This window comes from Belonocnema kinseyi, chromosome 6 (assembly GCF_010883055.1).
Source record: "Belonocnema kinseyi isolate 2016_QV_RU_SX_M_011 chromosome 6, B_treatae_v1, whole genome shotgun sequence".
Lineage (NCBI taxonomy): Eukaryota > Metazoa > Arthropoda > Insecta > Hymenoptera > Cynipidae > Belonocnema > Belonocnema kinseyi.
The window spans coordinates 143,491,391-143,516,830 of record NC_046662.1 but is presented as its reverse complement, the minus strand read 5'-3'; the positions used below and the strand labels follow the sequence as shown (position 1 = coordinate 143,516,830).

Sequence of the window (25,440 nt, the reverse complement as noted above, 5' to 3'; positions counted from 1 at the left end):
ATATAATAACTATTCACATTTTGAAATTGTTGTAATATTGATAAAATCATATTCCTGGCATAAAAAAATATAATTTTTTAGAGCAGGATATCAGTAAACATTTCTCTTTCGTTCGAGTTGCATTTTACAGCATTAAAATAAAAATATTATATTTCAAATTAGTCGCCCTAAAGCACCTACTTCAAAATGTATGTGCGGTATTGAATTCTGGAGTTTAGGTCACGTTGCACGCGCCACGATTAACCACGACGCAGTCGGAATGATTGGCGCTGCGGTCGATGTTCCATCGAGAAAATGCCAAGGACTGGAAATTATACAGCTGCCGCTATCTATAGTTTAATATTCGTACTGATACAAGCATGAAAATGTGGCATCCGATATTATTTGTTAACTTTATCAACGAATAATATAAAGAAATGCATGACTTGAACAGTTTTAAGCAGAAACAAACCGAATTTTCTTCTGATTGTCTTCGAATTTCATTGCCTGTGATGTACATTAGTGTATGTTTGTCATCTGTTATCAATTATTATAAACAAATGCATGATTTGATCAGTTTTAGGCAGAAACATATCGAATTTTCTTCCGATTGTCTTCGAATCTCACTGGCTGTGATAGGCTTTGATGTATTTTTTCACTTGATATAATTTCTTAAATTTATTAACAATTATTATAAACAAATGTATGATTTGAAAAGATTTAGGAAGAGATGAACCAAATTTTCTTCCGATTGTCTTCGAATTTCACTGCCTGTGATACACTTTGATGTATTTTTTCATCTGATATAAATTGTTAAATTTATTAACAAGTATTATAAACAAAAGCATGATTTGAACAGTTTTAGGCAGACATGAACCGAATTTTCTTCCGATTGCACAGTGTCTGTTTTCCCGAAAAAGCTGGCCAGAAGTCGAAAAAAAAAATTTTTCGTTCCGTTCAAGCTACCATCCATAATTATAAAGAAGTGTTTTCTACAGATTTTGGCAAAATAACAGTAATGTACTGATAAGGCATTCAGCATTAGAGCAAGTCAAAGTGACTCTCTTGAACGCATCATCTGTCACGCTACTTAAAACCTGGATTTGTACTACGTCGTTTTGAAAGTGATAACAGCTTTTCTAGTGACTGTTTTCAGATCGCGTTCAGTAACGGGTGTTTCTGAAGGTATAGACAGTATATTATATGTTCTTTTTTCACCTAGTAAAGTTTCGCTGTGTAAAAACTTTTTTTAAACACAGTCATGCACCTCAAGTTTTTCGTGTTGACATTTTATAAAAATCCATAAAAATAGTTAGAAGTTCCGCAGAGTTCCACGATAAGATCATTTTTATTATATAAAAGAAAGTATTTTCTTTCATTTTACGATGAAAGCAGCTGCGATAATTTGCTGCGATAATTTAAATTCTGTTTTAGGTGTTTCTCCTCCTCTTCTGTCTTTTCTAACATTTTTTCTAACTTGTGCATCTGTAGATCATTCCTACGAGTCCATGAGCGTCAAATGGTCTTTTAAGCTCGGCGATCTATTACGATTCGATCCTGCGTCCCACTCTAACAACCTACCTGTCGGTCGGGACCGCGAATTCTTCATGCAACCGAATCCTGTTTTATTGAATCGCTCATAAGCCCATCTGTTTGTGTACCCCACTCTGACTTAAAGGTGCCTGCCTTTTTCTTCACCTCTGAATAAAATCCCAATTTCCAGTGTACTTTTTCCTGTAATTTGTTTGTCCATTCATTGTTTATTCATTCTTTTTCATTGTTTTCTTTCAACACATTATTTCTAAACATTGGAAAATTTACATTATAATTGAAATATTTCAGGTTTTTAATAGATGCAGTAATTATGAGTGCTTCGAACCTCTGTGGATAGCAAGAAAGTGCAGCAAAATTGTCCATACAATAATAAAACAATATTCTGCTGACGAAATGATTCCCAAAATTGTGAGATGTTGGTTAAGTTATCGTTTAAATGTGGAATTATCAAATTTGACTACATTTCGAGAACTTATGACGAACTATAAAAATCATATTCCTAATTTGAAAGGAAGACTGCGAGATATTTTGGATCCCACCTACAACTCCAAATTAGGACAACAAGCTTCTTACAAACATCTGAATAAAGAATTTACAAATGTGCTTTAATATATTTTCAAATGAGGATATAAATCTTCTTCCTTAGAAATTTGATCGCAACTCCAATTTAATGCTAATTTGTCTCAATGTGTGTTGTATTTTATTTGATTTATTACATGTTTTGTCCACAATAGCATAATGTTCTATTGTTAATATGCTAGTAATTCCAGTTGCAAAGCTGGTCAAGTTTTATATGACAAACATTTTTTATAAAGCAATATTCTTTTGGTGAAACATGTTTGAGCTCCTGATAGAAGCTTTTTGTTGATAAATATAAATAATTATGGTGACACGTTGTTAATACAACATAACCTCCTCTTAAGCTTCTTAGCTTGCTTTTTATTTTGAATCAATAAAAGCAATGATTATGCGCGATAATAATCGTTTGTAATTGTAGCTGAAAACTTGTAAAAAATGCTTATGGAGAAATATTTGTATATGGTTTTAACCTAATCTTTTTTGTTTTCTTACGATCGGTAAAAAATAATTATTTATACAAAATCCGTAGGGTCCCCTTGGGAGTGAATGCCATCCAGTAGAATTACACTGGTTCCCAGTAGAATCGCGATAATCTCGTCTATAGTTACATCTTACGATCTACTATGGCAGAAGAGTATTTATAAAAAAAGTTTCAACCTATAGGAAACGTGGTATTTAGGAGTGTTTGAAGGTGCTGATTCCGAATTTAAAGTCATAATTTCAAAAGAAAAGTGCGAAACCACTATGGCGGATAAGTATTTAAAAAAATTAGTGGATATACTTTAAACGTGGCACCATGTGTTTTTCGAGGGCGTAAATACCGAATCTAAAATCAGAATTTCAAAAAAAGAAAATAGCGGGTCTAATATGCCGGAGGAGTATTCAAAAAAATAAGAGTGCATGAAGCGCTTATATCTTCAGAACATTGCCCCCCACCCATACTTCAACCACAAAGCGGTTCCATAGTTCATTCTAATCATTTCATTTTCGAGACACTGACGGCGAACTACAAGAAACTATATAAAAACGGCCCAATCCAGCCTAAAATTTTTAGATAAATAGTTCGAAATAAAAAAAAGGATTTTTGTTATTATCAAACAAATAATGATTGATGATATTCATTATGTTCCTAATACTAGTTTTTTAATCAAAAGGGTCTTTTTTGGTTTTACACTGTCAGAAACTTGTCTAGATATATGGCCCTTCAGGTACCTCTTAGCAGGCCTGTCGATTGAGTGGCAATTGACTCATTCACCACATGTTCGAGTTCCACCACCAGTTTTCTACTCAGCTTCAGAGGCTTGCCTGCTTTAATTTAGGAACGCGATTTTCAATTTTTATTTTCTCGAAGCAGAATAGCTGCATTTTTTACTTAAACTCTTTTTAAGAAATGTGACATCTCAAGTGTGTACTTTTTCTTTTTTTTCAGAACAGAAAGTTGAATTTGTTATTGCAATCCACCGCCTCGTATGTCACTGTCACTGTGGTGCGATCAACCCCTCCCTCCCTCCTCTTGGGAATCCATCACCCCTCCATACTTTTTTCACTACCCCCTTCTGCCTCTCCCTTACATCTTGTGTGCCAAACAGCTACGTTTCGTTGTCTACCTCGTCCAGCCCTGCTGCATTAGACATTTTCAATTTCCTTATCTGCTTTTCTATCTCTTCTTCATTCAGCTCCTCTCCATCTAGCTCCCTCGTTCTTCTAATCCCTCATCTCTCTTCCGTGTATCTGATCACTGAAATGAATCTTTAAAAAATTTACTCCATTCCTCACTCCCTATCTTCTCTCTTATACTCATTCTACGTTTCCTAAACCTATTAATTATCTTCCACACGTCCCCTTCTGTCTTAACACTCCTCAACTCCTCTTCCAGATATGTTTCTTTTTCCTGCTCTTTCTTCTTACACATGACCATAAACTGCTTCCTCATTTCTACGTACTCCCCCCTTTTCGTAGTAACTTCCCTCCACTTCCTGTATGTTCTTTTCACCTTTCTCTTCATCATTTTACATTCCCTATCCCACCACGGCTTTACCATTCCTTTCTTCTTCTCTCTAAATAACTTCTTTTGCACACAACCTTTCACTTTCTCTTTCAGATTCTCCAGTTTCTCTGCCACCGACTCCCCTTTAATCTTACCTTTCCCAACTGCTCCTGATACTTCTCTATCGCCTCCCGCGATTAGCTGACCCTCTCCCCCGTCGACATATTTTCCCTACCTGGCTTTCGGAACCCACCCCTTTTATCCACACACTTAATAGCTGAAGGTTTTATTCCACCCACCCTTCCACTGCGAATTTCTTTGTTAGCTCCCGCCCTTGCATATTCATGATCACATAATTTATCATCTATGCCCCCATCTTACTCACATACGTGTATTCTCTCTCTTCGTCGCCTGTTGCCATACCATTCACCACCGCCCAGTCCCTATCCTTCATTCAGTTTCTTAGAATCCCACCCCCTATTAAATTCCCCCCAGTACTACCATACCCTTCTCTCTCTCTCTCTCCTGGTAAGTCTTCCACCCTTTCTTTAATCCTTTCCATCTCATCCTCATTGTACACAGTCACAAAGTTATACGTTATTCCTTTCCTCTTCACTCTGACTGCCTCCTGTAGCTTCCAACTATATCCCCTTCGCAACTTTGGCTCTACTCTATACCATTCCTTTCTCTCTACCGACGCCTCTACCAGTCCCACCAAGTCAAATTCCTTAATATACCTCCATAAATCCTCATCTTTCTTCTTTACCACTTCTACGTTCGAGTACAGCACCTTTAACGCTTGTCCATCCTGCTTTACCTTCACCCTCTACTTCCCACGAAACATATTCCCCTGTAATTCCTTCAACACCTCCTCGTCCCATACGAGGGCAGAGCCTTCTCCCCCTTCGTCAAATCTTGTTCGATGAAAACCTTCTTATCATTAATCCTATTTTTGTTTCGCATTACCCCCAATTTTTCGTCCCAGCTCTCCAATTCCACAATCGCCACTTCATTCTCCTTTCTCCCCTCCATCCTAATTTTCCGTACCTTGCCTTTAACCCACCTAATGCTCTGTAGCAGCACTTCCATGCCCTCCCTTTCTTCCCCTCTTTTTAGATTGAATTCTCTTATTACAATATTATTTCTCTTATCTGTCTTCTCTCATCTCTCCATCCTCAACTCTATTTCCCTTATCCTTTTTTTACACGCTCTCCTCCTTCCCTGCTCTTTAGCTTAAATTCTCTTATTACAATATTATTTCTCCTATCTGCCGTCACTCTTCTCTCCATCCTCAACTAAATTTCCCGTATCCTTTCTCTATCCGCTCTCCTCCTTTCCATTCTTACGAACTCCCACTTTCTCTTCTATAATATTCTCCATCCTCTCCCAAATACCTTGCTTCTCGCCCTTCTACCTGTCAACTACTTTTATGTCCGACCTGCCCTCCACCTTCTCAAGCCTTTTTCCGCCTTTCCCTTCCACACCATAATCTCTTCTTCCATCTGCTTCATGTTATCCTTTTTTTCCTTCCTTACCGACACTAACTACCTCTGAGATCCTTCTCCTTTCTACCTCAGCACTTTTACTTCCATTTTTAATCTCTTACCCTCAGGTCTTTCCTCATATTTTCTATCTGCTTCATAGTCATCCTTACGTCTTCTTTCAACCCTCTGAATTCGCCTATTAGTATCCCGATAGTCTTCTTCTTCGTCTGCCCTTCCATTTTGAGGGGGAGGGGTGACCTAAGTGTTCCTACGCCTTCTTTAAAGGGACTCTCTAACGTGCTATTCTCCGGACTCTCTTTGCTGTCCTTTTTCCTCTTTAGGAGATCCTCCCCCTCACTTGCGCTGGACGCTTTCTCCATTGCCGTGTGGCTTCCTTCACTCCGATTCTTACCTCTCCCTGACGTGCTATTCAACACCGGGCCACGCAAAACTGGCCGTCGTGGCCGGCTGGAAATTTTCTCCCCGTCGAATTCACTACCAGCACTGCCAGTACTCTCGCTAACCACCACACGCTCTTCCGTCGGTAACTGTGGCCTATCCATGCAGAAAGTACCTAATGGAACCAACAGATGTCTCTCAAGACCGTTGTCGCTTACCGCCTTAAATTTTCCCTTTCTTATTCTATTTCACCTACTCCACCCCTCAAAATCCATGAAGACACCCTTTCTCTCCCTTAACATCCCCCAGCACTACGAGATCCACCCTTGCCCACCATGAAAGCGCAAACTCCTTACCGCAAAACTACCCCGCTCCCTTGTCAACCTAACCTCACTTTTCCTATTTAGCCAAATCCTACCCCACAAATACAATAAAAATTAATTTTTAACTTCCCAATTCGCCCCTCACAAACCTACTCACCTCAATATCGACTTTATTTCCCCTTAGTGGACAGATCTGCTCTATAGGGAACCTGAGGGCCCTTGTAATGCGGATGCGAACAGATTTCTAAATGAGGGGCACTCACAAACATAGGAAAAGGTAAAGTTCTAGAAAGTAGAGAGAAGGGCGAAGTGAGTCAAACGACGAAATATAAAATATGATAGTGTTTATTTATCAATATACAAAAAGGCTAAACGAGCATGTATTTTCGCTGGAAGCGACGGGACAAAAGACGTGGGTAGCATCGTTGTGGCGCAACGTCGTTATAGCACAAAAGGATCGGTAAAGACTACCTGCTGGGTAGTGATCAGCTCGGTAACGGCCTCCGTCAGTTAACTACTAGAGAGCACTGATTCTTGGGTAATTAATATTTTGGGATGAGACTCAGGAAGTGGTGGTCTGTCCAATTCTAGTTTTAGGAGCGCAGGGTGATACAAAGGCGGGATGCTTGTAACATCTTTACACGTATAAATTAATCACTTTCACATACATAATTGAAATTAATGAAAATATCACAAAAGCCCTCAAATACTGCGTATTATAGAAAAAATTATTTTCATCATTCTGATTTTGAATTTCTTTTCTTCGAATTGGCTTAGTTTTTATAATAAATTTGGTTAACTTTTTTATCAATAACAATGTTGAAATTTTTTCTAACTTTTCAGACGTACCAATTTTCTTAAATATTTTCAAATTTATCAAAGAATATGTCATGTTTGTGCTAAATCTATCTAACAAAAATTCCAGTGGGTGAGAATAATTGAAAAAAATGTTTATTAAGCTGTACAAAAATTAATGAACAAAAGTTATTTTAAGGATTTGTAACATTTATCTCATTTAAAATCCAGAGTTTTTGTATAAAATCTGAGACAAATAAAAGTCTAATTACTATTAATTGAAAATAGATGCTATTTGGCAATTATTTGAAAAATATTCATGAAACAATTCAGAGTTTGCATATTTTTCAACGAACAGACTCTATTTTTTTACGGAATTAACTAAGAATATCTTTGCGATGACTCTCTTCTATGATGCTTTGCAAATTTATCAGAATAGAGTATACATAATAATATATATAATTACAAGCACTGATCGATGTATGTTAAATGTGTGACAGAATCAGTAGAGAGTTCAACAAATAAATAAAATATATTGCTGGTAGCCTAGAATCGTAGAGGCTGTACTTAAGAACAAAACAAACAGTGAAGAAAATAAGCTATCCAAATAATATGATTAAGATACAGTAAATCACAAGTAATGGTAAAGCAGTATAGTAAGTCGGATTTTACAGGATATATTTTATTCTGGATTCAAATTATGTCCTACCAATGGGTTATTTGTAAAGTGGAAATACTGTATTGATATAGGTGTGTAAAAAGGACATCTTCAAAGAGATATCGTGAAAAAACATTTCTTGAACTGGACAGTAGTTTGATTCAATGACGATCATCTCTCACAATATATAAACACTGAAGCTTACATGTTTTTTTCAGAAGGAATTTGTAGTAAAGTATTTCTTTTACGAAGTCTGAACTTGGATGGAAGTTTTTTTTCTATAAAGTGAAAAAGGTTGTAAAGATATAGAGATGTTCCATTTTTCCTAACTGAATACATCAAGTTACCCATAAAGAATTTTCTTCTCTTGCCTAGAATAAAAAATCTGAATAAAAACCAGCTTTTTCTGTGTAGTGTGTTACGTGCTCTCACCTTAGAAATATGGTAAATAAATCTAATGCATGCATGAAGTGAACGCTCAAGTTTCAAATTAAGGTTGTCAGTAATGCCATTATACACTAAATAGCTATAATACAAAATCAGAAGGATGAGGCTTTTTACGAGGAGAATTCGATTGGAGGTGGGAAGGGCATTTTTGTTCCAATTCAGTTTCTGAAGGATTCGAAAAGCTTTCCTAGATATTTCACAAATCCACTCCTTCAAAGACAATATTCGATTTAGTATCATTCCTAGATTTAAAACTGACTCGAAGAAGGGGATGTTAAGTCCATTAACTTGTAATAGAGATAGGGTTGAGAGCTAATCCATTATTCACAGCCCAAGAGGCCACAAGATTAATATCTTCCTGTACCCAATTCAGCAATCGACCATAGAAGAAATAAGTTTTGAAATGTGATTAAATAAGATAGGGGAAAGGATAGTAGACAGTATTTATTGTGTGATTTTTTTTACAAATTCTTATTTTATTTTCAAAATGTTTTATTGTGCTGGACTATTTTAAATGGTGATTAAGAATAGGAAAGTTTTGAGTGCCCATATCTGGCCGCAATTTTTATAAACGCTACAAATGTAGCACCGAATCATACCAAGCACGAAGGCTCGGATTCAGAAGGAAGCATTCGGAGAAATTCTTTACTGCTTGGAAAGACTTGGATCGCGGGAAATCGTTTGGAAAAGAATGCGATAGAGTCTGCTGGTGCATAAACATATGAAGAAAGTCTGGACGCATAAAAGTGACATGAAGAAAACTTAAACTTTTTCGAACGGTACGATGATATCAGGTTCGTTTTTCGAGGAAATTAGACATTGTTTTTAAGTATTTGAATCTTCGTCAGGTTTAATAGCTTTTAACCCTTACAATGGGAATAATTTGTATAAATTTGTTTCTCTTTGTGAAGTTCAATTAATTTATTGATCTCAATTCCAATTTAAATGATAAAAGAGCTATAGCTAAATTTTCCGTTAGCTGTATTTGTTCAAATAATTTGTTTTTTTTTCTACCAAAAAATCTCATGGATTAAATTTATAGTTTAAGGTCATGTGATAAGTGGGTCACGTGACCAGATTCCTACCATACCGCGACTTTTTTATTTCCCAACTTATTATCACACGAAACGTCACATCGAGTTGAAAATTTGGCATACTAAACAAGAAGCACTAAGAATGGAGGGTCTGGTAATAAATTTGTATAATTATGAAAAAAGTTTTTTGTTGTAAATAATTTTGTTTGCTTTTGTAATATTCATAATTTTAAACATTATTATTCAGAGCAAGACTTATGTTGTATTCAGTTGTCACCCTGCAGAAACGTCGAGAAAGAAGGTTAGAGGGCGCGCGTGAACAAGCGGAGCGAGTTAACGTTGAGATGCCGAGTTAGTCGGATTCTGGAGATCGTTCGGGATCGATCAGCGCATTGTCTTTGTTGGCTTATGTCCCCGTGTGTCTGCCGAGAAAATTAGTTTCCGATCAGAGTCGTGAGCTGCGTGATTTCAGACGACACGAGTGAAGTGTTCAAGCGACGCGTCGCGGTTAGACTGATCAAGAGTCGATCGGATCGTAACTGGTCTTCATCGTTAACGAAAATTATATTGTGTAATTTAGTTCGAAATATCTGAATGTGTGTAAGACGGCAGTATTGCTTTGAATAAACTGTTAATCATTCTTAAGTAAAACTAAATACACGGCCGCAGAAATCATTAACCTACCCTTCTGCAAAATAAACTATAACAGATTTCAGAAGTGGGATACCGGACGCTATATAAATAAAATAAAGAGTGACCCCGAACGAGAAATTTTTATTTTTCCTTATAGCTACTCAGTTTTAATACAGTTCATCAGAAATTCTATATAATTGAAAGAACTTAAAGAAAAACGAGGAAAACTATTTTGACGAAAACCGACTTTATAAAACAAAATGGCGGAAAATCGTGTTCGCACGTGAAATATTCCAGTAAGAACAAAGATGTGTAACGCCATTGGGAAAAGCAGTTCTCTTGCCAGATACGAAACATTGTTTAGATTTTTTTTCGTTATTGAGTTGATAGTGGGCGTGTGCGATTATTCACGGACGAAGATTATTTAATTGTGAGGATTTCTTCAACTGACAATCTAAATTATACGTAGATTGTATGAAAGTGAAGTAAGTAGGTTTTATCGTCAAGTGTTTGACAACAGTCGGTAATGCAGGATGTGAAGTGATGAAGTGATTCTCTATATGATTGTCTATAAATCAAACTCAGTGTCGGTAAAATCATAAAAAAAGAAAAATCGTGAAAAAACAAGGATAGATCAGCGGGGAGCAGAAGGGGACTTCCCTCCTCACCTGAGTTTCGTGGATGGCCGAATACACATCTACCGAACTATCGAGCTGGAGAAGGACAAGGAGATGGATTACATCTCAACAACCAAGTAAATATACCGAATCAAATACCAAATCATGGAGGACCACCAGATGTCTCGCAGCTTATTATATCGATGGCTGCAATTATGAATCAGAATGCAGCTTTGCACCAGAATTTGACGCAGAATCAGAGAGCGGAGACATTTCACTACAATGTCTTGCCAGATTTGTCTCACAACATTGCTGAGTTTACGGGGTTGGAAGGAACCGCAGAAGCCAAAGCCTGGTTGAAACAGCTGGAATCGACTGCAACTTTGCACACTTGGACTGAAGCCGTTGCTTTCGAAACGGCTAGATCGCACTTGAAAAGGGCTGCTAAAAATTGGTATCTCAGACGATTGGACACAATAGTTAATTGGGCACAATTTGTTCTCCAATTCAAAGCAACTTTCATGACTGAAAAATCTCTGACGGACAGGTGGAAGGCGATGGTAGATCGAAGTCAGGGACAAGGTGAAGATACGGGAGAATACTTCTTTGAAAAAGTTCGGTTGTGCAAGGAACTGGGATTGAGTTGTAGTGAGATTAAAACTCAGCTGTCAGTTGGCTTGTGGTCTCGAGAGATAAGCTCCATTATCGTATCTCAAACTTATCTCGATCAGGGGAATTTACGGCAAAATATCTTGAGGCTTGAAGAGTTGGAGTCAGCGAGGAAGCAGCGAATTGCTTCGAAACGGGATTCTACAGGATCATCGCGGGATAGGAGAGAAAGATCAGCAGAAACAAGTTCGTCACTTATGCAAAAAGAAGGTCCGCAGCAAAACTCCAGTTCAAATAGAGACTTTAAGAGTTCAGTTTCAAGTATCGAGTGTTTTCGTTGCCACGAAAAATTCACCTTGCTAAGGAATGTCAGGTAAAACCAGAAATTAAATGCTTTAATTGATACGAAAAGGAGCACTTCGCGAGCGATTGCTTAAAACCGAAACCGTTATCCGATGCTGAGGTAAATACAGTTAAATTAGAGTCTGATGTGAGTATTGAAAAGTACGAGAAAAATTTTCTGGTAGGGAATGCGTATTTAAAAGGGTTGATTGATACTGGAAGTTCGGATTGTACAGTTAAGGCTTCTGTGGTAATTGAAAAAGGGTTCCGAATAATTCGTATTCCTAGTGAGCTCAAAGCTTTTGGTCATGACGGAAATGACGTAAAATCGAGTGGTATTATTCGAGAAAGCGTAATGGTAGGTTCTTGCAGTGTGGAAGATATCATTTTCAGAATTATGCCTGACGATGTTCAAAAATACGAACTGTTAGTAGGTCGTAATTTTATTGATTTACCAAAGATCGTTTATTACAAGGTAGATGACAAGCTGGAATTTTTAAACCGTAACAATTACAATTTTCATTCTGATATGTTTCAGAAGTATACTAAACAAGATTTGACTAAAGTAAAATCTGCGGAATCAATATCATTAAAACCGGCCTCGCTGAACTTTGTTAGAGTGCATTTAAATGAAGCCGAGCTTGAACTACCGATTGTAAATGATTCAAAAGAAGATTTTTGGGTAAAGAAGGGAGATCCCATCGCAAATTGTGTCATGTGCTTTGAGAAAAACGTTCCTAAATTAGAGTCGAGAAAAGAACCGGTTTTAGAAAGCGAATTAACTGTTAGTGAAAATCGTTCTGCTGAACAAAAAACCGATGTGCTTAATCTTTTAAATAAATATCGTCAGTGTATCGCGATAGATATTACGGAAATTGGTTGTACCGATTTAGTACGCATGGACATTCAGGAGAAACCCGGAACGGAACCCCCTTATTGTAAACCGCATCAAGGAGGAACCGCAGAACGAACGAAATTGGGAGAGTTGATAACCACTTATAAATCAGTCGGTCTCGCAACGGCGTAAGATTCTCCATATGCTAGTCCTTGTCTTTTAGTGAAGAAATCAGATTGATCTCATCGGCTTGTTGTTGATTACAGACGTTTGAATAAGAATATGGTCAGATTAAACTTCCCCATGCCGAATTTGGACGATGGTTTAGAAGAAATGAAGGGTGCAGTACTATTTACGATTTTGGATCCTGCTCACGGTTACATGCAAATTCCCCTTTCGGAAAATGCCAAAAAGAAAACTGCGTTCGTCCCCAAGATGAAACAGGCCAATTCGAACGTGCAATGTTTGGGTTAATGAATGCTCCGTTTTATTTCAATAAATTAATGGAAAAGATTTTTTGTCCTTTCGGGAATAAATTGGAATTAACCTATTTTGGTGACATCCTAATTTTTGGTAAAACGTGGGTGGAGATGATGGTCAAACTGGAGAAAGTTTTACAACTTTTTTCTGATGCAGGCCTTACTCTGAATATTAGTAAATGTAAGTTTGGAATGGATGAAGTCGAATATCTTGGGTTTATAATTAGTAGCAAAGGAATAGAACCGGGTCGAGAAAAATTGCGAGCAATCATTGAGTTTCGCACTCCTCAAAACACACATGAGGTTCGTAGGTTGCATGGACTTACTAGCTTTTTCAGGAGATTTATTCCTAAATTTTCTCAATATATTGGTCCGTTAATTGATCTGTTGAAATCGGTTCAACAATTTCAGTGGGGGGGAGCGTGAGCAAACGTGTTTTGAAAATGTCAAGCAAAAATTAGCGAATTATCCGATTCTGGCAGTTTATAATCCGAAATCTGTTAAAACTCAACTGCATACTGATGCATCATGCGAAGGCTTATGTGCAATGCTTTTGCAATCTAATGAAGATAACAGGCTGCATTTAGTGTCCGCGATAAGTAGAAGAACGTCAGATGTCGAAAGGTCATACCGTTCCAGCAAACTCGAATTGTTGGTAGTTGTTTGGACCGTCGACAGGCTTCGCCCCTTTCTAATAGGAATTCATTTTGATATACTAACTGATTGTCAAGCTTTAGTGTACATCAACACTTTGAAAACAAAGAACCCGCAAATAATCCGTTGGTTAGGTTTGTTAGGCGAATATGATTTTGACATTCTTCATAAAAAAGGTGAGCTCATGAAGCATGTAGACGCTCTCTCACGAGCCATACGCAAGCATGTTTTCCGTGACGGTCCATGAAGATGAAATCCTGTTATATCAGTGAAGCGATGAAAATTTGATTCGGAAGATTAAGATTTTAGAAAAGAAAGTGACTGATCGGACGCGCCGCGAAAAAAGCGAAGTCAAAGATTACGTTTTGACGAATGGAATGCTGTTTAAAATCGATCATGAACGAGAAAAGAAGTTGTATGTAGTTCCGCCTGCGATGCGTAAAGCAATAGTGATTAAGTACCATGATTTTGCGAGCCATTTTGGCGTAGACAGAACCATTGCTCTGATAAGCAATTTAAGATAAGTTTAAAGATTAACAAAATAAAATTGTCAAGCAAATTTTAATTTTATAAGGTAACGGTTCATGTAAATACACAAGGAATGAAACATTTATTGATTGGATCCCAAATTACGCAAGATCAGTCGAATCGTAGAATAAGAGTTCATGATAATTTCGATTGATGTCAAAAAAAAAAACAAGATTTCGACACACTGTGGCTGGCTGGGGCCGGTTGATCACCGACTTCAGCCTTTTGGGGCAAAATACACTTTTTTCGTGGTGGTCTCGTGGTCCATCATGTTCACTGGAATGGAATCCCAGATCCTTTTTATCGAGGACCGAGACGTAGGTGGATAAAAAAAATCCCTGATCCTCTTTGCAAAGGACCGAGAAAGTAATAAAGAAAGATAGGATCCCAGATCCTCTCTACAGAGGATCGAGAACTATGACGACAGCATTCCCAGATCCTCTTAGCAGAGGACTGAGACGTAGGATTAAAGTCCCCGATCCTCTATACAGAGGACCGAGAATAACAAATTAATCAAAAAGAAAAGGATCCCAGATCCTCTCTACAGAGGACCAAGAACTATGACGATAGAATTCCCAGATCCTCTTAGCAGAAAACCGAGACGTAGGATGAAATTCCCCGATCCTCTATAAAGAGTACCGAGAATAACAAATTAATAAAAAAAAGGATCCCAGATCCTCTCTTCAGAGGACCGAGAAATGAGAGTGAGAGGAGCGTAATAGAAGACATAAGATAGAAGCAAAAAGAAGTAGTAAAAAAGAGCAAGAAGAAATAAGAAAAGAAAAGGCTAATAAATAAAAAGAGAAAATTCCCAGATCCTCTAGGCAGAGGACCGAGAGGACGAAGAACAGCGAGCTTGCACAATCTTGAAGAGCACTTACTGTTGTAGGGTAAAGGAGGTTATCCCTAATTCGAGGTTAGGATTAGGCGAAATTATTAAGTAGAGATTTCAGGTTAAGTCGGGGTTTATTAACCGTGCTTCACCCAGCAACAATTTATTTCTCGATGCACAACAGGAAATTCGTTTAAAGTTCGCGAGTCGGAAGACCAACTTTACCGGATGGTGACTGGTTTGGTACAGACCGGTAGCTTTGGTAGCTCACCGCGAGCGAAGGGGTCAACCGTCTGCGAGCAAAGCTGCGGCATGACTTGCACCCAATCGATCGATCGATGTATCGATTCATCAAAGATCGTGGCTGGCGCGCGAAAATTCAAACTGACTAAACTTACTGGATTGTAAATTGGGTATTGAGCCGTAGTTAATATAGTAGTTATAGTAGTTAATATAGTAGTTACACACCTACATACTAATGATTGCTTTTTCGATTTTACCAACTTTTTCTTGTTAATCTTTTTACCTATAGGAGAAAACTATACTGGTAGTAAAATTAAAAAGTTTTTTAAATAACTTATGTACTATAAGTTTACCGATGAGTTTCCACTATTATTAACTCATCAATCCTTTTTACCTAAAGGAGAAACGTATAATGGTAGCAAAATTGCAAACGTATTTACCTTAACTTAAAATACTAGAGATTCACTGATGCGATTTTGCCATTTTTTACTCGTCAATCCTTTTTAACTAAAGAAGAAACGTATAATAATACCAAAATTGCAAAAGTATTTACAATAACTTACATAATAGAGATTTACTGATGCGATCTTACTATCATTTATCCGTTAATCCCTTTTACCTAAAGGAGAAACGTATAATGGTAGCAAAATTGCAAAAGTATTCACATTAACTTACATACTAGAGATTTACTGATGCGATTTTACTATCATTTACCCGTTAATTCTTTTTACCTAAAGGAGAAACGTATAATGGTAGCAACATTGAAAAAGTATTTACATTAACTTACCTACTATTTAGTTACAATAACCCTTGTATCTATCTTACTCTTTATGGTTCTTCCTGGTCCGTGTTCGAAACTGGTAACGTGGTTCATTCTTCCACTCTTCAGAACGCTTTCCTGTGTGGGGAACATGCTGTTCTTCCTAGGTCGGCCTTGCTTGCGTGGGGGCTCTTGTACGTCCGTCAACAGATGCTTTCCATTGATTTTTTCCTGTAACCCCACCCTTTGAGGTTTGAAAGCGACTGGAACAGGTGGTCGTGGTGACCCGTCCCTGCTATTCGGACCCTTTACTGGGACAGCTGGTTGACCAGGCCTAATCTAATCTGGGGGTTTTATCTTTTGTCCCTCAGGTGTCTCATAGAAAGTGGGATTCCCGTCCTGGATGTGATCGATGATCGCAGAGTTGGTTAGTGCCTCCCCCTTGTCTCGAATAGCAGTAAATCTCATTATTGAGAATGTTCTTTATTGGATAAGAACCTTTCCAGCGTATCGCCAGCCCTGCGTTAAACTTCTTCTCCTTGTCCAAAAGATGATGTGCACGTGTTCTCACCATATCCCCAATTTGGTATCGCGGACCTCTCTGAAAAGGAACGGGGTAGCGCTGGAAATAGCGGGCCTGGTTAATTCGAACATCTTCCAGACGAGCGACTCGCTCGGAAGAAGATTTCCGGGCATCGCCAATAAACCATCCTCCTGGTCGTTTTAGTGATGCTCCAAAGAGGATCTGACTGGGCGTTTTCCCGGTAGCAGCGTTGCATCGGCTACGTAGATTAAATAAAATCTCAGGTATTCTCGCGTCCCAATCTTTATGGGGGTGATCCATCAAACGCAGTCTCATCCCCGTCTTCAAGGATTGATTTCGCCTCTCCGTTGGATTCGCCTGTGGGCGATAAACTGGCGTGGTTCAGGCTTCACAACCTCAGTTTTCACAGGCTTTCTTCCATTTTTGACTGACAAATTGAGGCCCGTTGTCAGAGAGTATAGGCCGCGGATATCTGGAGCGCTGAAAGACCTCTGATTCGAGGATCCTGATCAGCTGTGGAGCTTTTGAATTTCCAATTGGGAAGGCCTCCACCCAACGGGTATATAAATCAGTGACAACAAAGAGGAATTTCTTGCCCCAAGAGGAGCGTGGATATGGCCCCATAAAATCCACAGCCACTGTGTCCCACGGAGCCCGTGGTTGGCGGGGTCTTTGTGGGGGTAGTTCCTAACTGGGCCAAGAGGACAGGAGTTTTCTTTGGCTCAAGAATCGGGAGCTCTGAAGGCAAAATTTGCTCATTTTCGTCAATATCCATTTGGGGTTTCACAGTAGGATGAAGTGAGAGTGCACGTGAAAATTCACTTCCCCTAATGGTACGTGGATGAATGGCGAAATGGAACTTTTGCAAAAAACTATACCATGTTCCAAATTTAGTCTTGGATTCCTTAGTTTTCTCTAGCCAATTCAGGACCGTGCCGTGAGTTTTCACGTGGAAGTGTCGTTCCTCTAGAAAAGGGCGAAAATGCTTAATGACCCATACCAAAGCATGACCCTGCTTCTCCATAATTGGGTATCTGGCTTCTGTGTTGCCGAATTTCGCACTGGCGTAACTCAACACCTAATTAGTTCCTTCCGGGGTTGACTGATATAAGACAGCCCCCATCCCGGCGGGACTGAGATGTTTTTGAAGCCATAAAGGCCAGTCCATCGCCAGCGGGTGCTCTTTTTCAACAGGTCGGTGAGGGGGGCAAATACCTTTGAGAAATTTGGTACGTACTCTCGAATCCAATTCCAGACTCCCAAGAATTGCTGAAGCCCCGTACGTCCTTGAGGAGGGGCCGCTTGTAGTATTGCCTGTACGTGTTCTTCTCGCGGTTCATTATATTCTGAGGAGATAAGATGACCCAAGTAACGAAGTTCCGTCTGACCAAAGATGCACTTTTTCAAGGAACACGTGAGTTTATGTAACTCCAACCTCTCGAGGATCAGGTTGAGGTGCAGAAGGTGCGCTTGCCAATTTTTCGAACAGATGATAATGTCATCCAAATATACAAGGCAAAACTTATTTATATAACCCTGGAGGACGGTCTAGCTCATCAAACATTGGAAAGTAATGGGCGCGTTCTTTAAACCAAACGGCATTACCTTGAATTGATAGGAGCCGCCATGTGTCCTGAATTCGTTGTAGCGTATGGGTAGCGTCATCCGAAATAGAATTTAATTTACGAAAATCGATGCAAAATCTTTGCTTCCCATCTTTTTTCTTGGCCAGCATAATGGGTGAACTGTACGGTGATTGACAAGGTTCAATGACTCCTTCGGCCAGCATTTCCTGGACTTATTCTAAAATCACAGATCTTTTCTCTTCAGAACAAGGATACGGTTGCAAACGAAAAGGCTTGTGACTTGTTAGCCGTATTTCATGTAGAGCCAACTGAGTTTGGGTTAACCTTCCTTGAGGATCCAGGGTATTTTGGAATCGACGTAAGAAGGCATTGAATTCGTCCTTGCAACCAGAGGAGGACTTGTTCTCTATCTGGATCACTGGGGATTCAGCTTGATGGCATTCAGGCATCCAGTTTGTTAAATAGAGGGTGTATCTGGTATCCCTACCAATGTAGTCTTCCCTCCGGCACATCGATACAGACTTTCTGGTCATATATCCAGGGTAATCCTAGAATTAACGGTTCGCGGAGTTCACTGCTGATAAGACACGGCAACTTGATCTGGTGACCCCCAAATCTGATTGAAACGGTTACTTTACCTTGGGGCATGATAATTGCTCCGGGTGTGGCTAGATCTACTTCTTGGATGCAGGGTGTTATTGATTTTTTCAGCTCTTCACTTAGGTTATCTGGATGAATGAAGTTTTCAGTAGCGGCCGTATCCAGTAATCTCACGATACCATCCCCATTTAAGTGACATCGGATTCGGGGTAATCGGAGATATTCTGTGGAAGTTGGTGATGAACTGGCTACAGAGAGCCGATGGCGTAACCCGGACAATGCCAACATTTGGCAGTAGTACCTGGAGTCTCCACCCTCGCTGGAGGTTTCCGTTCTTCTTGTTTAGGCGTAGCACGGTTTAACTCCCTCCCATCATGTTCAGCTTCGACGGCCCGTGATAATAGAGCCTAATCCTAACCTCGAATTAGGGATAACCACCTTCACCCTACAACAGTAAGTGCTCTTCAAGATTTTGCAAGCTCGCTGTTCTTCATCCTCTCGGTCCTCTGTCTAGAGGATCTGGGAATTTTCCCCTTTTATTTATTAGCCTTTTCTTTTCTTACTTCTTCTAGCTCTTTTTTACTACTTCTTTTTGCTTCTATCTTATGTCTTCTATTACGCTCCTCTCACTCTCAATTCTCGGTCCTCTGCAGAGAGGATTTGGGATCCTTCTTTTCATTTCTCGGTCCTCTGTTGAGAGGATCTGGGATCCTTTTTTTTCATTAATTTGTTATTCTCAGTCCTCTGTATAGAGGATCGGGGAATTTCATTCTACGTCTCGGTCCTCTGCTAAGAGGATCTGGGAATTCTGTCGTCATAGTTCTCGGCCTTCTGTAGAGAGAATCTGGGATCCTTTTATTTTTGATTAATTTGTTATTCTCGGTCCTCTGTAAAGAGGATCAGTGACTTTTATCCTACGTCTCGGTCCTCTGCTAAGAGGATCTGGGAATTCTGTCGTCGTAGTTGTCGGTCCTCTGTAGAGATGATCTGGGATCCTATCTTTCTCTATTACTTGTTCGGTCCTTTGCAAAGAGGATCAGGGATTTTTTATCCACCTACGTCTCGATCCTCGAGCAAGAGGATCTGGGATTCCATTCCAGTCAACATGATGGACCACGAGACCACCACGAAAAAAGTGTATTTTGCCCCAAAAAGCTGAAGTCGGTAATCAACTGGCCCCAGCCAGCCACAGTGTCTCGAAATCTTGTTTCTTTTTTGACATTGATCGAAATTATCATGAACTCTTATTATACGATTCGACTGATCTTTTGTAATTTGGGATCCAATGAATAAATGTTCCATTCCTTGTGTATTTACATGAACCGTTACATGAACCGTTACGATTAGCCAGGACCATCAATGACCGCACGGACACCAGTCAAACCCGTCTCACGGGGCCGTAGCGACGATTTCGACATCGAATCGAGGAAATAAATATATTTTAGCGGTTGTTTGCAACTTAACCAAGTTCACGCAATTGTATGCGGTGAAAGATGTCAAATTAAAATCAACGATTAAAAAACATTGAAGGGTTTGTAAATCGATTTGTGGCGCCTACGAAACTTATTACCGATAGACGAACTTTGTTCACTTCGGAACAGTTCAAAGAGTTCTGTCAAAAGCATGACATATCACATACATTAAATTCAAACGTCATCCGCAAGCAAACGGGCAACTCGAACGATTGAATGCAACAATTTTACCCGCGATGCAGGCGAATTTGTCTGATTTTCAGGGAAGAAAATGGGACGTAAACTTGCTTAAACTCGAACGCGATTTGAATTCAGTTACAAACAAAACTACGGGTAGGACTTCGTTTTAAATGATGTATGGGTACATTCCATGCTTTGAAGATGGTTTAACAAGAACTCTTACATTAAACGCAGAATCATATAAGTCACCCGTCGAAATTAGATTAGAAGTATCAGATCGAACGCGCAAAGAACAGGAAAAAGCGAAGCTAGGGTATGATAAGTCGAGATTTAAAAATGTTCATTGTCATGTCGGAGATATTGTATACGTCAGACGAAACAAATCTTCTACAGGAAAGTCTATGAAATTGCAGGTGCGATTTAAGGGTCCGCTGGTAGTGATAGGTGTTTTACCCTCGGATACCTATCAAATACAAAGCTTAAGTAATAAAGATTCGTCACGAACGAAAACAACAGCACGCGTAAGCCAATTGAAAATTTGGAGAGGCTGGAAGGATGAAGATCCTAACGAATTAGACTATGCTTCAGGTCAATATTCAGATCTCGATGTTGAATCGACCCCCGAAGTTAGAGAAAGCCTAGATTTAAGTCAAGATCGGATGAATGAAAATGTTACCAAAGATGATGCTGCGTCGGAAGAATTGGACAATGCTAGTGACGTTTTAGACACCAATGAAAGAAAGGTTGTAACTAGAGAAAGAATACAACCAAAACGAGAGCGACGTCTACTTTAAAGGTTCAATGATTTTGTTATGTAAAAATTACGTTATCCATATATATCCATTGCCTGGAGACCAAGCTACGATTAGGATGGCCGAGTGTAATATTCATAATTTTCAATAATATTATTCAGAGCAAGACTTATGTTGTATTCAGTTGTCACCCTGTAGAAACGTCGAGAAAGAAGGTTAGAGGGCGCGCGTGAACAAGCGGAGCGAGTTGTCGTTGAGATGCCGCGTTAGTCGGATTCTGGAGATCGTTCGGGATCGATCAACGCATTGTCTTTGTTGGCTTACGTTCCCGTGTGTCCGCCGAGAAAATTAGTTTCCCGTCAGAGTCGCGAGCAGCGTGATTTCAGACGACACGACTGAAGTGTTCAAGCGACGCGTCGCGGTTAGACTGATCAAGAGTCGGCCGGAGAAATCATTAACCTACCCTTCTGCAAAATAAACTATAACACTTCTTTCATAATTATTAAAATTTAGGACCAGACCCACCTTTCTTAGTGCTTCTTATTTATTATCCCAAATTTTCAACTCGATGTGACTCTTCGTGTGAAAATAAGTTAAAAAATAAAAAAGTGAGGGTAAGGTAGGAATCTTGTCACGTGATCCACCCCTCACATGGCCTTAAACTGGATTTAAAAAAATCGTTTGAAGAGAATGATTGAAAGCAATCATGGCGGAACAATATTATTGTTTGTTGTTAATCCTACGGAGAGAAAGAATCTGTGCATATTTTAAGGTCTCACTTTGCTAATAATATTGATATTCAAAAAGTGTTTTTAGATAGGGTGGTCCGGTATTTTAAGAAAATTGTGGTTGATGCCGCATGTACGGTAACATATAGAGCGTGATGCTTCACTTCGTACCGACGTGACGAAACATTTAGAGGGAACAGCACGCCTTCCACAGTTCGTAGAAGCACATTAGTTTCACACTCTGATTCCGGGGGAATTAGATGTGATTAGAACACCCATTGCTTTAGCAACAACTATACCCACCTATGCAAACACAATGGTTACTAGCAGAATGATAAACAATAGGTCCATTATCTCAACCGCTTCCCTTTCAAATCGAAATTTATAAAAATGTTCTTGGCCGTCTTTGGCACGGCTAGCAGAGAGAAGTCAATCATTTATAATTTGAAGAGCGGTTATTACAGGAAACTTCATCCTCATGGTTAACATACTAACATACGAAATTTAGGGATATTATGAATTACTGAGGGTATATCGGAAATACAACCTCTCCTTGACGGCTTACGTTGATATGAGCAGGCTAATAGATTGTAAAGGCCCCCCTACATTATATTTAGAGGGAGATATAAATTTTCAGACTCCCCTTCCGACACCACATGCTAATGGGGCACAATTTTAATCATAACCGAGCAATTAGGGTGTATCAGAGGTGACGAATCCACATTTTTCGAACCAGACAAACCGACTTTATGAATGGCTAGGGTACTAGATATATGACCTATGAAGCATTAAATAATCTCCAATTCCAGCTTCGTGAAAATAGGGGGAAGATTCCGGTTACTAATTGACCCGGTAACAATCAGTTAATCGCGTCACATAAATTGGCTTGCAGAACAACGGACATGTCACGTCCCCAAAATAAAAATTTTTTAGAACGCCTAAATGGAATTAACTCTTTCATCTTTCAGGAAAACCAAGAATACCTGAAGGTTTTCCGATCCTGTATCTAACAGATACGGCAGATATCAAATATACGGAAGATGCCGACAGATAATGACACTCGGTAAATGAAATAAACTTTATGCCAGTTCTAGTAACATTAGAATAAATAATAAAAACAATTTAGGAATATTGATGTATATGCTTATAGACTAAATATAAACGAAAGACATACGCATGCAAACAGTGGCGTAGCCATGGGGGGGGGGGGGGCTTGGAGGGCTCAATCCCCCCCGAAACTAAGTTTTTTCATTATTTCATTCCCTTTTCCTCCACTCTTTGTCTATACATAAACCGAAGCCGTCTCCGAAAAAATCGAAGCCCCCCCCCCCCCGCGGAAAAATATTCTGGCTATGCCGCTGTATGAAAATATCCAATAATATAAAAAAAAATCGATATCTGCGCAGTTTCTTCCGACAAATCATCAGCGTCCGTTCTTCCTGCAAATTATCAACTTAGGAAACTTGCACATACTACGTGACGCGTTTTTCTTTTGTTTATATCGTTTTATTCCTTTTGGCTTTAAGAAAATTTTATTCTTGTTTTTATTTAAACAAAAGAAAAACGCGTTACGCAGTATGTGCACGTTCCCTTACGTGGTTACTGCAAATTATGAACCTCTTATCCTTAACATGGGAACCCTGCATTATATAAACCCCAATGTCACCCTTGTTGATTATCTTTACGTGTTAAGCAGTCATACTATCAAATCGATAAACGAAGTACAGACCGCTTTGACTAACTTGCGCCTTCTGCATCATTGTGACTGAAGAAACCCTCTAAATAATTCGCGTAATTTTCTATCAACATGAAATAATCAACGTATTATCCAGCATCGTCCTTTGACTCATTTGCCGAACAAAGTCCTTTGTGTTATACGTTCGTGAAAAAGGAAATCAAGAGTGGATTCGGTAACTAAATATATTTTCTCTGTCTTTCATTAAAACAACTGTTATCTTGATTGCACTTAATTTTATTTCGAACACTTTATTGGACGCCATCTCCATAGGATTTTTAGTTTCAAATAATCGACCAATAAATAATTGTTCAGGCCTTAGGAGCCTGACATAATCAGCAATACTGGTCTATCTCTTTCTCACTTTTCCAAACTACCCTCGCCTTTTGTTTTGGACGTGACAAAAACTTCAATGCCTTTAAATGCGTTTCAATTGCATTTTTGTCCGAAGATTAATATAATGGCTTTGACCGTTATTGATTCTATTAAATATTTTGTTGGCCGCATTAAATGGCATTGATACAGTTCGATTCTTGTTTCGTGAATGACATAGCATGGCATACAGTTTGGAGGTTCGCATAGTGGCATTGAAAGGCATACATTCATACGCATTAGAAGCGAAAAACTTCAGTGCCTTGAAGCTTATGCCCATTGAAGATGGTTGAAACCAAACAATTTTTATACAGTAAAGCGTTTTCAGTGGTATTTCGAAGAAAAATGAAATTGGTACGCATTAAAAGTAATTGAAATTTCGATTTTTTAAATGCCACTCTATGCATCTTAATCAACTCCTTCTTACCTGAGAACAAACCCATTTGAGAGATAATAAAAGTATATCGCAAATTGCAAAGCAATGAAATGTGAATTTCACTGGGCGAAGTGATACTAGTGCGATCACCTTTTTATATAGCGGCGAGGATGGACGGGGAATAGACTCTCTAAGCGAGTAGGATGTTTTCCTATCAATGTCTTTTCTTTTATACGGTGTAACATTACTATGGTTTGAGCACAATTGGTACCTATGGTGGACTAACTAGAAAAATTACCACACAGAAAAAATTTGTACTTGAGGAATTACCGAATTTATTACGATGTGGCGAATATAAGAAAATGTCCGTGAACGCAAAATAACTTTTCGGTAGACCGACTCTAACGTTTGAGAAATAATTACCAAACTGATAATAAATATGAAGTGTCCCGTTTTTGCCCTCCTCTTTTTGGTACCCACGGCAGAAGAAGTTATCTCTAAAACTGAATCCCAGTAGCGACAATATTTTTCTGAATACGTTTGGATACCCCAAATCGTCCATGAAATATAAAATTTGGAATCCTTTTTAAATTTGTACATTTCGGTGTTCCTTATTCAATGCTTCTCAAATGATAATGAGGTTGAAAACATTCTAAAAATACAATATTAGTGATTGACCGTTATCAAGATTGATTGCAACATAGTTAACTGTAATGAAAATTAATTTTCCCAATTTGTTTTTCCTGATTTTGTATTTTTTAATTGATCACATTTGAATAGGGCGAGACATTTGTGATAAAGTCATGCATTGTTATGTACAGTCTTAATGTATTTTTAAATTTCATGCCTTTGAAGCGCCTTCTAGTGCGTCAAAGGAAAATGGTGTATCTCATTTATTTCATGTTACGTTTGACAGCTCCAATCGCTTTTAAAAGGGATTAAAATCTAAATATTTTTGCTTCCTAATCGGGAATGAAAAAACGAAGGACAGATACGGCATTGAAATTTCTAATGCCTTTGAATGCAAGTCTTCTTACCGGGGTGTATTTTGATATATTTTTTTTAAATTATCATATTTTTCACTACTTTGCGTCTTTAATGGAATAACAGTTCAATTATCAATTGTCATTATATTATATTTTATAACACAATTCTCAACACATTTACTGATCGTTCTCTTATGATGCTCGCCCTCCTTGCATTCTTAATTAAAACTAGACTTTCATTGGCTATTTATATGCGTATTTTATATGGACATTAGAATTCTCTCGCATTTGAGAAATATCGTTTCTAAATCTCAGTCCATCAACTTGATTTCTGATAT

General features: G+C 38.7%; 2 protein-coding genes across 13 annotated transcripts in view; one reads left to right on the top strand and one right to left on the bottom strand.

The window, feature by feature from the left end:
* Positions 1 to 25,440, bottom strand: part of LOC117174282 (WW domain-binding protein 2) — a 315,912-nt gene that overhangs the window by 5,165 nt on the left and 285,307 nt on the right. The gene's annotated exons all lie outside the window — the stretch shown is intronic.
* LOC117174281 (thyroid adenoma-associated protein) overlaps positions 1 to 25,440 on the top strand; it is a 398,068-nt gene that overhangs the window by 331,567 nt on the left and 41,061 nt on the right. For 10 of the 11 annotated variants that reach the window (XM_033363218.1, XM_033363210.1, XM_033363216.1 and 7 more), the window contains one exon: positions 1,822 to 2,423. The exons of the other annotated variant lie outside the window; for it this stretch is intronic. In XM_033363218.1, the coding sequence (XP_033219109.1) occupies positions 1,822 to 2,142 (321 nt within the window). In that variant the 3' untranslated portion in view covers positions 2,143 to 2,423. Of the gene's footprint in view, positions 1 to 1,821; positions 2,424 to 25,440 lie in introns of those variants that run through there. 11 annotated transcript variants of the gene reach the window in all.